Source organism: Hordeum vulgare, chromosome 3H (assembly GCF_904849725.1).
Source record: "Hordeum vulgare subsp. vulgare chromosome 3H, MorexV3_pseudomolecules_assembly, whole genome shotgun sequence".
NCBI lineage: Eukaryota > Viridiplantae > Streptophyta > Magnoliopsida > Poales > Poaceae > Hordeum > Hordeum vulgare.
In genome coordinates, this window is record NC_058520.1 from 558,340,787 (window position 1) to 558,357,182 (window position 16,396).

The 16,396-nt window shown below is 46.2% G+C and overlaps 3 protein-coding genes across 3 annotated transcripts; 2 read left to right on the top strand and 1 right to left on the bottom strand.

The window, feature by feature from the left end:
• The first annotated feature begins 490 nt into the window (after positions 1-490).
• On the top strand, positions 491-5,026 carry LOC123445035 (U-box domain-containing protein 45-like). The gene is made up of 6 exons (XM_045121951.1): positions 491-663; positions 1,540-1,617; positions 1,960-2,145; positions 2,304-2,411; positions 2,573-3,780; positions 3,894-5,026. The coding sequence occupies exons 2-6, from the start codon at positions 1,567-1,569 to the stop codon at positions 4,750-4,752; spliced, it is 2,412 nt and encodes an 803-aa protein (XP_044977886.1). The 5' UTR covers positions 491-663; positions 1,540-1,566; the 3' UTR covers positions 4,753-5,026.
• A 292-nt stretch (positions 5,027-5,318) lies between these two features.
• LOC123445037 (OVARIAN TUMOR DOMAIN-containing deubiquitinating enzyme 4-like) lies at positions 5,319-7,815 on the top strand. The gene is made up of 6 exons (XM_045121953.1): positions 5,319-5,911; positions 6,542-6,663; positions 6,759-6,799; positions 6,967-7,065; positions 7,154-7,318; positions 7,411-7,815. The coding sequence occupies exons 1-6, from the start codon at positions 5,875-5,877 to the stop codon at positions 7,421-7,423; spliced, it is 477 nt and encodes a 158-aa protein (XP_044977888.1). The 5' UTR covers positions 5,319-5,874; the 3' UTR covers positions 7,424-7,815.
• A 1,818-nt stretch (positions 7,816-9,633) lies between these two features.
• On the bottom strand, positions 9,634-13,540 carry LOC123445036 (pentatricopeptide repeat-containing protein At2g13420, mitochondrial-like). The gene is made up of 3 exons (XM_045121952.1): positions 12,886-13,540; positions 10,111-11,357; positions 9,634-10,016 (listed from the first exon to the last, which is right to left on the bottom strand). Exons 1-2 carry the CDS (start codon positions 13,486-13,488, stop codon positions 10,392-10,394), a joined length of 1,569 nt encoding a protein of 522 aa, XP_044977887.1. The 5' UTR covers positions 13,489-13,540; the 3' UTR covers positions 9,634-10,016; positions 10,111-10,391.
• Between the last annotated feature and the right edge of the window lie 2,856 nt (positions 13,541-16,396).

A 16,396-nucleotide genomic window follows, 5' to 3' on the forward strand; every position in this document is an offset into this window, starting at 1 on the left:
AGACTAACACAGGGGAAAGAAGACACACACCCAAAAAAGGAGGGCACCCAACCTCCAAAGTTTCAACACGAAATTTGTTTAAATTTTTTCACAAGGCACACTTGAGAACCAACACATGCACACTAACCAACCACAAGACGTCCACGTCTCCCGTATTGGGCAAGCTAATAATCACAAGCTTACATTTCTGATTGATGATATAGATATGTTATCCAGGCTCCATCAAGACCCAAGAGCATAACAAATAAGCAGTGTGCGAAATAAATAAATCAGCACACACACCACATCGCACCACAAAATATGAAAGCTTCAACCGTATTATTTCCACTAATAAATCATTTAGTACTTTGTTAAATTAAATTAAATGAACACCCCAGAGAAGAGAAGAGAAGAGAAGATGTGGCATATCCCATTCTATTTTTTTTTCAGTCGCTGCCCCCCTACCCCTGACATCTGAATAAAATCCACCACTCCAACGCCCCCCCGCTCTGCATTATTCCTCCCCTCCCCCCTCCCCCCTCCCCCCTCCTCCTCTCCTCTCTCGCCTCTCCCCCCACCCCGCCGCCCGCCGCCGGCGACCGACGGAGACACCCGCGGGGAGAGATCCTTCCCGCCGCAGCGGCCCTCCCGAGGCATTCCCCCTCGCCCTCTTCGCTCGAGACGGTGCGTGTTTACTTCGACTCGTCTCCTTGCCGCCATGGATCGCTGCTCGCCTTTTTTTCCTTTGCCCGCTGCTCGGTCCGAGAGGTTAGGTCTTCGAGTGAGCTTTGCCGGGGCGGGATGTGGCCTTGGGTGTGGTCCGAGGAGCTGGCTGTGTGTCTCTCTGTGCGCGTGTGTGCTTCTCGGCTCCTTTTCTTCTGAGCTCCCCCCGCCATTGGGGATCTCCGGGGAGGGAGCCCGCCGTGTTCGCGCGGCTCCAGCGTGCTAGTTTCACGCCAGGAAAAGCCCCCTTCCGATGGATTTTCGGCATTTCATTCGAGGAACGAGCTCGGATGGCAGATTTGTGGAGCTGAAAACGATGTTTCAGAGCACTCCTTATCCCGTGGCCGGCCGGCCTTGCCCACTCCGGAGGAAACTGCTGCTTTAAATTCCACGCTACTTGTCAGGCCGAGAGAAACTCGAGCGAGCTGCCGACCTCATCCTAATTCCATTTCGTTTTAGTATTTTCTGGGGGTGGGGAGGGAGGGGACGCGGTGAGCGAAATGCGCCCCCTGGATTTGCTTGCTGGAAAAGAAGCGAGCTTGGTCAAAATCATGGGCTCCAGGAGCCGCGCATCTCAAATCTAGCATGGAAAGGTCGTGCTCAGCTGGTGGTTTTCGGAAAGGCGCCTCCTGGAGAGCACTGTGTCGTAGGCTCTTGCAGCGGGTAGATTTTTTACCATTCCTATCCATTCCTTTCGTACTGGTGCCGGGAACGTTGCCTTGTCCTGTACTCCCAAGTCCAGGCCTGTTGTTTTCACCGGTCTGAAATGCTTGCAACTGAGAGTGATGTGATCCGCCGATCTGACTCTCTTTTTTTCCTGCTGAATCTTGCAACCAGATGGTGGAGCTCACGAGGTAGTCAAGCATGGACGCAATGGAGGTCGAGGAGAGCCCCCTTCTGGCTATTGATGCCAAGGTACCATCTTAACTGTGGTTCTCTCTTGATTTTCAATGACAATATCTGTTGTTCAAGCTAAGTGGTCTGCAGATTATTTGTAGTTATTGTTTTTGTTGATTAATGAGATCTATTTTGATTTGCTTTGTAAACTTACATCTTAGTCTAGCAGCACTCTTGATTCCGTTTTACTTGTACAGGATGGATATCTAACAGCTTTGTACTGTATAAAGCAAATAATACTGATTAGAAATTACTGGAACCTTGTATCTTCTCTTGTTTTTGCGCGCGCGGGGGTGGGTTGTGGGGGGGGGGGGGTGTTGTGTATGGCTGCCTAATTTGAAGAAATTGTGTTTTTTGCAGTTACACGCTGGAATGTGCAGAGTGTTTCATCCTGCAGTTTCTAAACTTCTAGGGATTTTCCCGTTCATCGAAGCATCAAGGCCCAGAAGCAAGTCTGGCATACAGGCACTTTGTTCACTGCATGTTGCTCTGGATAAATCCAAAGGTCTTCTTCAACATTGTGCAGATTGCAGCCGGCTGTACCTGGTAAGATTTTTTACCCCTCCCTGCAGAGCACTCTTGATATAATTAGTTGCAAACCTTCCATGGGGCATTTGCGGCATTGCTATTTTTGATATTTGTGTCTTTAGGATAATTAAAATGCCAAACTCTTACACTGATAAAGTGATAATATTCACTTTCAGGCCATCACTGCAGAAACTGTGCATTTGAAGTTTGAGAAATCAAGAAGCCAACTTCAGGAAAGTCTCAGGCGTGTAGAAAGCATAGTAACAGAAGATATTGGCCATAAGGTATGCTGTGCAAAATTCTAATAATTAGCAGAACTAAGTGTGCTTCTGTTTGATTTCCTTGGATTACAAATCCCACATTATGCCCAGTTATTTTATGGTTAAACCATTTAGTAAATTTGTGTGGTATATCCTGACATCCTGATCTCGTCTATGCGCAACAGATTGTAGAGATTATCGGTGAGTTGGAGGAGGTTGTATTTACATTGGATCAATCAGAGAAGGAAGCTGGCGATGAGATCATCAATTTGCTCCAGAGAAACAGCAAAATGAACAGTTCCAGCGATAGTGGGGAGCTTGAGGTCTTTCATATGGCTGCTCTGAAGCTGGGAATTACTTCTTCCAGGGCAGCATTGACTGAGCGAAGAGCCCTCAAAAAGCTAATTGAAAAGGCTCGTTCTGGAGATGATAAGCGGAAGGAGTTTGTTGTGTCCTACTTGTACAATCTCATGAGGAAATACTCGAAATTTTTCAGAAGTGAAGCAGGTGATGATACCGATTCTCAAGGATCAGCCCCATGTTCGCCTACAGTATTAGGCATGGATGACATGTATGGCACCTGCGGTAACAGCCGAGCATTCAGTAGACAGCTTTCGAGCATTCAATCATTTAATTCGAGGTTTGGGTCTTTCAATTCGAGGCTTGGGTCATTCAATTGTAGACCTAGTGGTCCAAGGTCGGAAAACATGTCGATCCCTCCTGAGGAGCTCAGATGTCCCATTTCCTTGCAGCTGATGTATGACCCGGTTATTGTTTCGTCTGGTCAGACTTATGAGCGTGTTTGCATTGAAAAATGGTTTAATGATGGTCACAGCACATGTCCCAAGACTCAGCAACAACTGGCCCACTTGTCTTTGACTCCAAACTACTGTGTTAAGGCCATGATTTCCAGCTGGTGCGAGCAGAATGATTTTCCAGTTCCAGATGGTCCACCGGGATCCTTTGATGTAAATTGGAGGCTTGCTTTAACTGACTCCCAGGCGACGGGCTGTGTGTCTGTTGATAGTTTTGACACTAGCAACATCAAGGGTGTCAAGGTGGTTCCCCTGGAGAACGAGAGAAAAGAAGAAGCGGCAAACAGCGAATCAGGCACATTGGATGATAGCTCTTGTTTTGAGTTTGATATGAATGAGGGGTATCGGAACTTGCTGCTGGTGCTTAATGAAAGAAACAACATACTGAGCCAGTGCAGATTGGTTGAGCAGATAAGATATCTGCTGAAAGACGACGAGGAAGCAAGGATCCAGATGGGCTCAAATGGGTTCGCTGAGGCTCTAGTTCAGTTCTTAAGGTATTCCGTGGAAGAAGGAAATGAGAAGGCACAAGAAGTTGGTGCCATGGCTCTTTTCAACCTTGCAGTCAATAATAATAGGTATGAAGTCTATTTTTTTCAGTTAAATGGTGCTTGTCATTTGCAGCTAGTTGACCTTTGAACATTCGAATATCCATTTTTTGCTTACCAAACCCTATGCTTGTTTATTTCAGAAACAAGGGACTTCTGTTGTCTGCTGGAATAGTGGAACTACTTGAGCAGATGACGTCGAATCCACGCCTAGCTGCTGCAGCCACGGCGCTCTACCTTAACCTTTCCTGCCTCACCGATGCAAAGAGCGTGATCGCTTCCACCCAAGCCGTGCCATTCCTAGTGGACCGGCTGTACAACCACGACGCCAGCGACCCGAAAGCCAGCTCCTGCAAGCATGACGCCCTCTACACGCTGTACAACCTCTCCACCCACCAGGCCAGCATCCCGTCGCTCCTGTCGGCCGGCATCGTGGACGCGCTCCACACGCTCTTGACGGACTCCTCGGTGTCGGAAGGCATCGGATGGACGGAGAAGGCCCTGGCGGTGGCCATCAGCCTCGCGGCGACCCCGGCCGGTCGGAAGGAGATCATGTCGACCCCGGGGCTGGTGAGCACGCTGGCGATGCTGCTGGACACGGGGGAGCCGACGGAGCAGGAGCAGGCGGTGTCGTGCCTGCTGGCGATGTGCGCGGGGGACGACAAGTGCATCGCGCCGGTGCTGCAGGAGGGCGTGGTGCCGTCGCTGGTCTCCGTCTCGGCGACCGGCACGGGGCGGGGCCGGGAGAAGGCCCAGAAGCTGCTGAAGCTGTTCCGGGAGCAGCGGCAGCGTGACGGGGGGCAACAAGCCGCGTCGCAGCAACAGCAGGTCCCGCAGCCGCAGCAGCAGGCTGCGCCGGAGGGAGGGAACGGGAACGGGAACGGCGGGGTGATGGTGTGTCACCGGGAGTCGAAGCCGTTGTGCAAGTCCAAGTCGAGGAAGCTGGGGCGGACGCTGAGCTCGCTGTGGAAGAACCGGGGCTTCTCCCTCTACCAGTGCTAGCAGCAGCAGGCAGGGTTTTTGGGGTCTGGCTCGTCAGTAGGATCTGTACATCTCCCCTCTTTTCTTGCTTCTTCTTCCACTTTGGCGCCGTGGCTGCTGCTTCCTTCGTTTGGGTTAAGTAAGTTGAAAGAGACTAGTGCTTCTTCCCCCCCTCCTCGGTGGGGTGATGTAGGGCATTTCCCCCCTCTTGCCGCCTTGTCATCGCATCACATTGTACAATGTATATATAGCCTTGCCTTGTTATCAGATAGATGCTTCTCTCCATTTCAGCCAAGCAACCGTTTGTTCTCCTTTTGGTCGACACGACGATCCTCTGCTTGCTCACTGACACGTGGGCCCCATGATCTGTGAAGGAGATTTAATCCTTTTTTTTTCTTTCTTACGACGATAATCCTGCTGCTTGCTCATCCAGGTGGGTTCGTTTTCTCCTGTCACCGATTATCCGCTGTTGATGGGTGAAAAGATGCGGAGGACTCGCCAAGAAAATGACACTGACACGGCGAGGGCCGACCTGAATGGATGCATGAAAGGAGAAAAATTAGAAAGGACCGGCCACCACGGCTTGCGTCTGACAGCGCCAACGAATGAGTCGGGTTCATTCATCACGTGCCGCCCCGTTACTCGCACGGGATGATTGTGCTTTCTAGCTTCTGCCAGGAGCAGGAGATTTTGCCAACCATCCGTCAAGTTTCACTTGGTGGTCGACCGGTTCTGAAGGAGGGGAGGAGCACCGAGAAGCGCCGCTGGCTCCGGAGGGGATTTAATTAGGAGGTCCCGGTTATTCGTGGCGGGAAACCAAGCAAGCAGCCGCGGAGGGGGGGTGCGTCGGCCGTCGGTGGGCGTCGGCGGGCGGGCTCGATGGGACGCGGCGGCGGCGACGGACGGCACGCCGCCACCCCGGCGGCCGGGACAGGGAGAAAAGGGGCCTGAAAAGCGAACCCGATTCCCTCGACCCCGCCCGCTTTTGTTCCCGTTCCGTTCCGTGTGCAGCGATAACATTCCTCTCGCTCTCCGTTCCTGCTTTTTTTGCTTATTCCTTCCGCCTGCCTCCCCTCCTTTCCCTGGAAGAGGAGGGGGAAGGGGGGCAAGAGGGCCGGCCGACCGCCGCCGCCGTCGTCGCCGATGTCGGACCGGGAGCTCCCGCCGCTGCGATCCATCCGTAAGTACGCCCCTCTGCCTCTCCAGCTTTGATTGATTATTTGGTAGATGAAAAAGGGGGGTCGTTTTGGTGATGATCATCACAGGAGGAGAGCTTTTTTTTTCCCCCTTCTTTTCGCCATGTGGGATTGTTCTGAAGGGGGTTTGTGTTTTGTTGATGATCATGACGTGACGCAATTCTGTGATCAGTAGGATCTTGAGCCTGGTCTACAGGGGAGAAAAGAGCGGGAGAAAGTACATGTAGGTGCTGATTTGAAGCGGTATTAAACTAATCGGCTGGTTAAGATGCCTCTACTTTGCTAGCATCTCTGTATGCCTCTACTACTGCATGGCTAGTTTAGAGCAGCAGCCTTTGCATAACTGGGTATCCATCTATGCATCTCCTTTTATATATTCAACAAGGAAGATCAATACATAGCTGTACTTCATGAAAAAGAAGAAAAAGGGTGACCCTACCTTGGATGTGTGCTAGTAACTGGGTATCTATCAAGCTTACGGGGCTGTCTGTTCCTGTGAAACTCTCCAAATGGTTGATCCTGATGTGGTGTTCAGGCTGATCGAGTAGGCCATCTGCATCTCTGAACATTGGGAACTGAGCTTATACAGTTATGCTGCCCTTCACGTTTTTCAGGAATCACAGGGGACGGGAGATGCTTGTTCCGGTCGGTCGCTTACGGCGCCTGCATAAGGAGAGGCAAGCAGTCGCCGAGCGACAGCGTCCAGAAGGAACTCGCCGACGAGCTCCGAGCAAAGGTGACTGCTCAACCGCTTCATCACTTGATGATTCCGTTCCATTCCATGCAATTTTAGCGAAAGAAATTGCTGACCCGCCTGTTGACCTGTTCCAGGTTGCAGATGAGTTCATCAGGCGAAGAGGAGATACCGAATGGTGAAGTCTTCTTTCCTCCTCTTACCATTTTTTTTTTACATCTGAGCCGTTTGTTTCCTGCAAAAAACATATGCTTAAATAAGAGAATTAAACATGAACTTCTTTGTTCCTGCAAAAACAAAAGTAACATGATCATTTTCGATGCGGATCTTCGATGCGATGGATAGGTTCCTCGAAGGCAATTTCGAGAGCTATGTGCGCAAGATGAGGAAGCCTCATGCCTGGGGAGGAGAACCTGAACTGCTCATGTGCTCACATGTTCTTGGGTAGGCACCTTTCTTTCTTATGTGATCAATCTGTAGGTTTATCTTCTGAAACATAATTGCTACCGAGGAATGTCAACACTGTTTGCAGGATGCCCATCACCGTCCACATGTACACCAAGGGCGCTGACAGCCCCAGGATCATAGCAGAGTATGGTCAGGAGTATGGGAAGGACAACCCGGTCCGAGTTCTTTACGACGGCTACGGGCACTACGACGCGCTGCAGCCATCTATTGTAAGGACACAATCAAGACTGTAAGTTGCTAGTACAACACTGTGCAAAATCCGACAACATTTGACCTGCTCTTTGAGTTGAGGAACCAACGTTCCTTCCCGTCAATTTGCAGGAGAGGAGCGTAGCTACCCGGAGACCGCGTTATGTAAGCTTCTTCTACTACTTCTCTAGCGCAGCCACATAAATTCCGACATCTTCCACAACTCGATTTCGTTCGAGTTGGCAGACCCCAGTATAGCACATATGGAAGTTCAGTCCGGGTTCGCTGCTCTGTCGTTCGATCTTCTTCGGGGCTGATGTATAAATAAGCTTCGCGTGTGTAACTCCTGATCCAGTCAGGGAATCTAACTGCATAAACTTACACTGCGTTCGGCTTAAAATGAATTCTGGAATATCTTACTCTGAAAGCTTGCTGATAGACATATGATTCGCCGACAATTGCTTCGAGGCAACTGAATACTCACGGCGAATGTGAATACAATCCTTTTCAGAGTGTGAATACAATCTTATTTTGTTATGCCGGCCACTGATTTTCCTCTAGAATTGATACATACTCCCTCCGTTCCAAAATAACTGTCTTAACTTTGTACTAGCTCTAATACAAAGTTGTACTAAGCTTGAGACAAAATAACTGTCTTAACTTTGTACTAGCTCTAGTACAAAGTTGTACTAAGCTTGAGACACTTATTTTGGGACGGAGGGAGTAGAAAGTAAAATGCGTGCTATAATGATCATTTGAGGGCTCTCCTTACACTGGTATTTGGCCAATTCGACACATGCCTATCCATTACTGCTAACCAATACAGTGACGATTGGTGAAGAACTAGCCCAGAATCACCAGAGGAAAAATCCCAGAACTATGGGGTGTGTTCAAAGGTGGCTCTTTTCTACAAAGATAGAAGATGCTTGGAAGTACCGGCGTCGGCATAGTTGTTCTCAAAGAGAAACGGTGCAGAAAAAGGCTAGATCCCAGCTTGGAGGTTCCGAATGGCTGGACCTATATTGATAGTGAGACCCAAAGGGCTGAAGAAAATTGAGAAGGGCTCGAAAGTGCCATGAAAAAGTTATGCTCAGATGTACCAGAGCTAACAGAGATGATCTCAAGGGAAACATAGCTAGATGGTACTGGAGAAATTTCTTGGCAGTTCTGAGTAGGGGAAAATAGGGTTCGCTTCACGGAGCACACACTCTACTCACAAAGCTAAATAGTACTGGGTAGAATTACTTCAAAGTACTAAGGCTAGGAAAAACAAAAGGATTGAATGGCAGGAGTAAAATCCTGGGATTTTGGTCGGAGGATTTTATCTTGGGAGTTCAACCATTGTTCTTTTATTTTTGCCTTTCTGATAGTACAATTGTACTAACATTGATGTGAATCTTGGATTCACCAAAGACCTATAAATTACATGCTAACAGTTTGAAGGAGGTAACCACCTGAAGATGTAAAAGTAGGAGTCACACTCACATATGTGGACTAATTTACTGAAATAAATTTGTCGATATATTAGTCGTATCAATTGTCTTGTCTTTAATCATGAAAACCCGATAAGATGCACTTTCAATTGGCCATATAGATCTAAGATGTCTAATGAAAGGATAAGGATGAAACAATGTGCCATTTCGCCCAATCTTTTCACTAGAGGTCACTATCGATAAAATGGGATCTCACCACTTTTTTCGACAAATTTTGGAGAGGTAGAACTATATTCGAGAATTTATTGGCTAATTGGAATTGAAACGTTTTTTTAGATGCAAATATTGGGCTTGACATGATTATGTTTTTGCAGTTTTTTTGTGGGATTTATCACAAGTATTGTGGTGTTCTCTTTGGAAAGGCAATATTAGGGTTTTAGATTTCCACAGGCTTATACTTAGGATTTGAGGACAAGCTCAAGGAGATGGGACCCTTGGGCACCAATAATTGGTGAGAGATATTTCTTGTCATGGATAAAAAGAATCATTGTGATCGAAGACTACCACAAGATCCCAAATCCAGTTAAAGAAGAAGAAAAAAACACATCTAGCTTGTTCTCATGCACGCAATGAATCAATGATATCTCTTTGTGCAACCTTCTTTCCACATGCAAAAGACCAAATTATATGAAAACATTATTAGCAAACATAATCATCATAATACATGCAGCTCAAAGGCTGGGAAGAAAGTACACGGTGGCGAAGGTTTTGTCCTGTAAGGACAGCCTTTTGACCAGCAATTCCTCTATGTTAACATGTACTTTATGTGACACCGAACTGAGGTTATTAGATTCATGTTCCATGTACTTCATGTGACATAAAATCAATGTCATTAGACTCATATTCCAAAGTACTTTATGAATATGACAAAAGTTATATATTAATAATGTAATTGTTGGTCAAAGGTACTAACGGGACCTAATATGCGAAGTAATTTGAAAACGAGGCAGTATAAGACTATAAGTACAACAGTAGAAAAAAATAAGGGAGGCTACAATTTTCACAGGTGGATAACTTGCTATATCAGATGCCCACAGCATAATAGTACATGATTGTTGACTAAAACGAAAACAACTCTATGGCTAAAGGCTAACCACAAACTAGATTTTTTTTTGGGAGATCTGCATGTCCTGAAAGTTTGCATTGAAGCCAGCACCATCAAACAGACGCCTTGGACGCAAGAAATTCGGCAGTAGAACTTACCCTCTCCGCCAATAGTCTGATGTCTCTGAGGGGAACACCTTTCTGCAATACATGAACAGGTGAAATGGTTCAGTTAGATGTAGCTCACATGAAAAATTAAAGATAAATATCTGAAATCAGTAATACAGCACTTCACCTTCAACTCCACCCGATCACACCAAAGAATCATTATACCAGATTACTGTATAGACAGCAGATGCATGAGTAGGATGAAATCAGTGTATTAATGGCACATGTCTGCTCGCCCTTCCTTTTTTCCCGCCTGCTCCTCAGCTCATGTTTGGTAGAAAGGTCACCTTGGAATGATAATACCATGATACATCTTCCAACTGTGCTCCAATCAAGCTGACATACATACGATGGTAAGATTGCAAGAAATTAAAAGAATATACATGCTATCTTTTCGATGGCAGCATATCATCTCTTGTAAGGCTTGATGTGATACGATTTGTATTCATCGCCAAATTTTGCCGATTCTTCATCAACCCTTTTTTTCAGCCTTCTCCAGGTCCTTAACATGTCCGCTTGTATAAGACCACGATACAGTGTTTCAAAGGTGATCTTCTGGGGAAGAAAACCTTTCTCTATCATTTCCATGAAGAACTGGCATGCCTCTCTCCATTTTTCCTTGGCACAAAAACCATGAACCAGCAAGGTATATGAATCAAGATCAGGACCCACGGCTCTCTCGCACATATCATTCCAAAGTTCCATAACAGTTTCATGTCGGTCCAATTTGATGAACATTCCAAGCAATATATTGTAACTGTGAATATCTGGCGCAGTTGGTGAACAAGGAGCCTTCATCTTGTTGTACAATTCAAGAGCGCCACTAACATCTTTTCTCCCTCGGTACTCTTTGAAGAAACAATTGTAGGTCGCTGGGGAGGGACACACCCCTTCACTAACCATCTCGCCGAGCAAACTCTCAGCATCTTCCAGTCTTCCACACGAAGCAAGGCACTTGATCACAGAAGTGTAGGTTGCCACTGTGGGGCAGATGCCTCTATCCTTCATCGAGCGGAACATACACAAACATAGCTCAGCCTTATGCGCACGACTGTAAACATGCAGGATGATTGAGTAGCTCGTTACATCTGGTTCAATTCCCCTGTCATTCATCTCCTTCAAGAGATTCTCAGCTGCATTAACTGTTCTATCAAACCGGTTATCAGGGTGCAAACTTGCATGCCTACAGATACCATTTAAGAGAATGTTGTATGTCACTATGTTCGGCTCTATCCCATGATCAATCATATCTTTTAGGAATTTCTGAGCCATGTCACTTCGGTTTACCTTGCACCAGCCATAAATTAGGATAGTGTACATCTTTTCATTTGGTTCGTATTTGTATTTTCTTTTATTGAATACCTCCACAGCAACCTGCAATGGTGATAAAAATGCGAGTGGGTACATTAGAAATACATTATCAGCCCCACCAAAGGTGTGTGACAGCTGATTAATGCAATTCAAACACTTGTTGAGCAAATAACATCTCTATTGTAGATGAAATAGAGATACTTTTTAGTCAACTGTTTCTATTTCGTCCAGAAATATCTCTACAACTTTCTACCATACCTTGAGCATCAAATTGAAGTAAAAACTTCCAGCCAAACCAAAAGCATTAGGATGCAAGCACTTGGTAAAATTGATCTATTATGGCATCACATAAGTTACAGGCCCAAGAAATCAGAAATGCTTCTCTACTGGCTACTGAAGCTACAGATACAAAAATTTATGAGGACATGAGGGCAAACCACTTCATTTACACCATATTCTCAAGCAAGGAAAAAAAAGTCAGTTCCTGAATTGTTGTGTAAGATTGCATAAAGCCATAAACATTCACAGGGAAGACATCCAAATGAGACTAAAACCAAAAGGGTAACTCCAAATTCATCAAAATCCCAGAGGTCAAGCTTTGTAATTTGTAAACACATCCAGATGGAAACTCCAAAACCATTGCTCAGCATAATCCTTGTACACGTGGAAATGTCCAAAATCAAATATCTGGAGTAGAAATCTTACTTATAATACTCATAAAAAACTAAAAATGCATGATCAACCAAGGAAGCAATTTAAGCACTTAATCCTTTCTGCCATCTTGCAAGCATGATCTAGTTGTCATGCCAAGCATTTCATTAACCTGACATGATAATGCTTATGCTGAAATCCTGACAGACAAGATTGCGTCTAGATAATAATTTCTTTGAATTAGTAGCGTTGCCATTATTTTTTCCCTTCCAGAAATGAACTGTGATATTGTCATTGCTCCCTGAAGGATTGTTCACAGAGATACCAAAAGGTTTCAGTTTCTTGTAGATCTTTATCATTACGGTTAGCTAGATTCGCAAGAAGCTAAACCTGAAGCTTATGCCATCTAGCATTTAAGCAAATTGGACACCACAAACTGCACTAAATAAGAAGCAAATCCATGATCAATCAATTGTATACATGATATTAAGACGAAAACAGAAAAAATTGCAGATTGAATCTGCCTAATTGCAACTGCACCAATTCATTACTATGAAACGTCTCATCAAACTACAACAATGTTCAGTTTTAACCTACCAAACTGCAGATCACAAAAACCAAATCACAATGCAAAGCCAAGAGTCATGGTGCACCACAAACAGCTTAAGGGGGAGCACATTCATATATTTATAGACATAACAAGCCAACACAATCTTCACTTGAATGTATTCATATACTCATCGAAGCTTCACACTTGTAAAACTTGAAACAAATCAATGAAAGTTGCCCCTCATCATACCAGACACTTCAATATAGAAGAAGAGGCTACAAGCTACAACAAGCATAGTACGGAAACCAGAAATGCAGTGTTAAGAGACCTTACACTATGCGCAATCAATCAAATCAAGAAGATTACCACCTAGGCATCCAGATGACGAACCTTGGGGTACTTGTACTTGCAGAGCGTGTCGAGAAGGGTGGTGAACTCCTGGGCATCGGGCTCCCTCCCTAGGAAAGCCTCCATGTCATCGAACGCGCGCACCGCCTGCCTGGTCAATCCCGCGGCGACGTACCTCCTGGCGAGCACCGCGAACGTGCGGGGCGTGGCGGCGCCGTCCGCCGCGGCCTCGACAACGAGCCGCCACGCGGCGTCGAACTGGTGCGCCCGGCCGAGGGCGTCGACGACGGCGTCGTAGGCGTCGGCGTTCGGCGGGGAGGAGACGGACGGGTGGAGGCGGACGGCGTTGAGGAGCGAGAGCGCGAGTTTGGACGCGCCGCGGAGGCGGAGGAGGATCTGCACGAGGAGGCCCTGGGAGAGGGAGACGCCCCCGCCGGAGAGGAGCTGGAGTGGCGACTCGGACGGGTGGAAGGGGTTGTGGTGCGCGAGGAGTAGGCGCGCGAGCTCGTCGGCGGTGGGCGACGGGGCGACGGGCGGCAGCGCGAGGATGTGGGTTAGGGAGGGGGCCACATCGGCGGTTGCCGTGCATAGGAGGCGGCGGGTGGCTGCCATGGCGTTGGCGGCGGCTGTGAGCGAGCGCAGCATGGTGGGCAGCGGCGGGTGCCGTGGTGGTGTGCGAGAGCCACAGGAGCCAAGCCCAAGCCCAAAAGTCCAAAACGAACCACCCTTTTTTTCAGTATAAATTACACGATGGAATCACATCTGAGGCAATGGTGGTGGATTTGATATTAAGATTGATAATTTTTATGTGTGAGTACCCAGTCTTGGGTTGCATATGGCAAATCAGACTTAAGTGTGTATTTGAACTTATCGATGTTGCCCCCGCTTTATCATAGGAAGAAGAAGAGTAATCTAGTTTAGGGGTAAGTGCCCTTTTGTTGCCAATATCTAGAGTCCTGTTGTGTCGATAGAGCTCGGAAAACTCCTCTTTTAGTGATGGATTCTAGTAGCCCTATGCCGAAACTCACGACCGGTCCCGTGTGTCACGCGTTGCTTGCCACCTCGCAGGCGCCCATGCGCTGACTAGGACCGACCTCCTGACTCAATCGGGCGTGGCTTTAAGCAGGTCCGGTCGGCCTCCTCGCTCATGTCTCCTTTCCCGTGTGTTGCTCTCTTCCTTCTCGCTCATGTCCCCCTCCCCACCGCCTGCGTCGCCGCCTGCAGCACCGCCGCCACCATGGTTTTCGAAGATGAAAGGAGTGACGACACGTCTAGCCTACCGTACATGCACTCCACCGGTTCCACCGACGAGCTTAAGCAGGTCAGTTCACTTGAGCTAGGTTTAGGGTTAGGGTTTCAAATTTGTTTTTTTTATTTGGGTGATTTAGTTGGGTTTTCATTTGGGCATTGTGTTTGTATGAGATTGTGCAGGACCCTTTCACCCTTGAAGATCCCGATTACAAGGGCTTGAGCTCGATATGATGGTCTTCTATGAGAAGCACGGCAGGGCATCAAAGAGGCTTGTTGCCTTTGAAGGACCAGACACAGGCAGAAGGTTCTTAGCATGTGCACAACCGGTATGGTCCATTCATGGTTTCATACCTCTTGTAGCGATTCACCTATAGTGGTGCAAATGCTCTTGTAGTGATGCAAAATATGGTTCTAGTGATTACACTATGTAGTGCATATGCTTTTGTAGTGATGCAAAATATGTAGTTCAATGGTAGTTATATTTTGTAGTGTATATGCTCTTGTTCTGGTTACATTATATTTTGTATGGTAGTTATATGTTGGAGCTTGCTCTTATTTTGTAGTTGAGTGTTGTTGTAATGTTGAAATATTTAGCTGAATGTTGTTGTAATTTTGGGACGTACATGCTGTTATTTTGTGGGTAGGCACAATTACCAATGTAGGTATGGTCCTTTTAATTTGCAGTGCTCTTGCTCTTCTTCTCTATTTACCTGGGGTATGAACTCACTTGTTGTTCTTGCTCTTTTTGCACGAAGGTGATAATTGTGGGTTTGTTGAATGGGTTGATCAGCAGTGGTCCCCAACAATGCAGAATGCATCATTGAAGTTGTGGACAATGGTTGAAGATAGCAAGAGTGCTAGGCTGACTCATAATCTTGAAAGTGCTTTAACTATTCACCATTCGAAAGCAGAGAAGAATACTCTCGAGGTCACTATGACAAGTTAGTTAAAATGTGCATGAACTTATGGATTTCCAGGAGGAAAGGGTGCTTGATTCAGTTAACTGCAGTCTAACCTAACATATCAGTAGCAATGCAGAACTGAACTGGTGGCTGATATGAAGGGAGAGATGTCAAAGAAAGATGTAGATCAGCAGAAGCTTAATGAGAAGTATCAACTCCTGGTTAAACTCATAAGAGCTCAAGCATCTGTCATACATAACCTGAAGTTGAAGCATATGAAAGAGAAGGAACTGCTGAGTGAAGCTAGGATGAAATTTGAGTCCCAGAATGCACAACTCACAAAGTTTGAGGAGAAGCTCACCCAAGAGAAGCTAGAATTGAAGCTTCAGGTTGCTGACCTGCTTAAGGGAAAGGAAAATCATGTTGAAGAGAAGGGCCAACTAAAGCTTCAGATTGTTGATCTCATGGAGGGAGAGGAAAAGCTCAAGCGGAAGATCAAGGGGATCCAGGCCATCCTAGAGAAATGAACAAGATGAATTTGAGATTAGTGGGCATTGTTGACCTTTTGGGTAGGATGGTTGTGTAATGACCTGGTAACTTTGAATTATGGTTGTGTATTGTATGGTTGTAATAATGGTGAATGTTAGCTGTGTATGTATCTATTAGTTATGCTAGCTATTCATACTTTTGTGACCAAAGGATGAAGTATGCATTTGAACTCCAATATGTATTGTTGAACTCCACTATGTATCGTTGAACTCCACGAAGTATTGTGTTCTATGATTGCTAGACTAATTTTTTTGAGATATCATGCTTTGCAAGATGGATCGGATATAGTAGATGGTTATGTTATAGTGCCTCAATATTATGTTGATTATGGGATTGGTTGTTTATAGTAGATGGTTATGTTATAGGGCTAGGTTTTGGTGGTGCCACCAATTCACATAACAACAATGATCAAATAGACTTAGCAGTGGCATCAAACCAAAATAAAACACAAACCATCAAGTGATACATAAAAAGATCCTTACGCAAACCATCAAGTAGACTTAAAAGTGGCATCAAACCAAAATAAAACACACTGTAGCATTAGCAGAAGTTTACATGGCACGTCAGGAAATTCAGTGGTTTCCACTAGCTGAGAAATAGGCCATCCAACCTGTATGTGTACCACCACTAGGTGGAGGAGCACTAGAAGTTGAGACAACATACTGCCTTGGGGCACAGAATGGCCTTGAAGTACCTACAACATGTAGCAGCCCAAATGCTTTCTTCCCCCTTTTGTAAGCTTTTCCAATTGTGGCAACCTTGTTGAACCTATGTTATGGAGGTGGTGATGTGGTTATCATTTCATGTGCATCTCATGCATCATGCATATCTTGCATCTTCCTTGTGCTTAG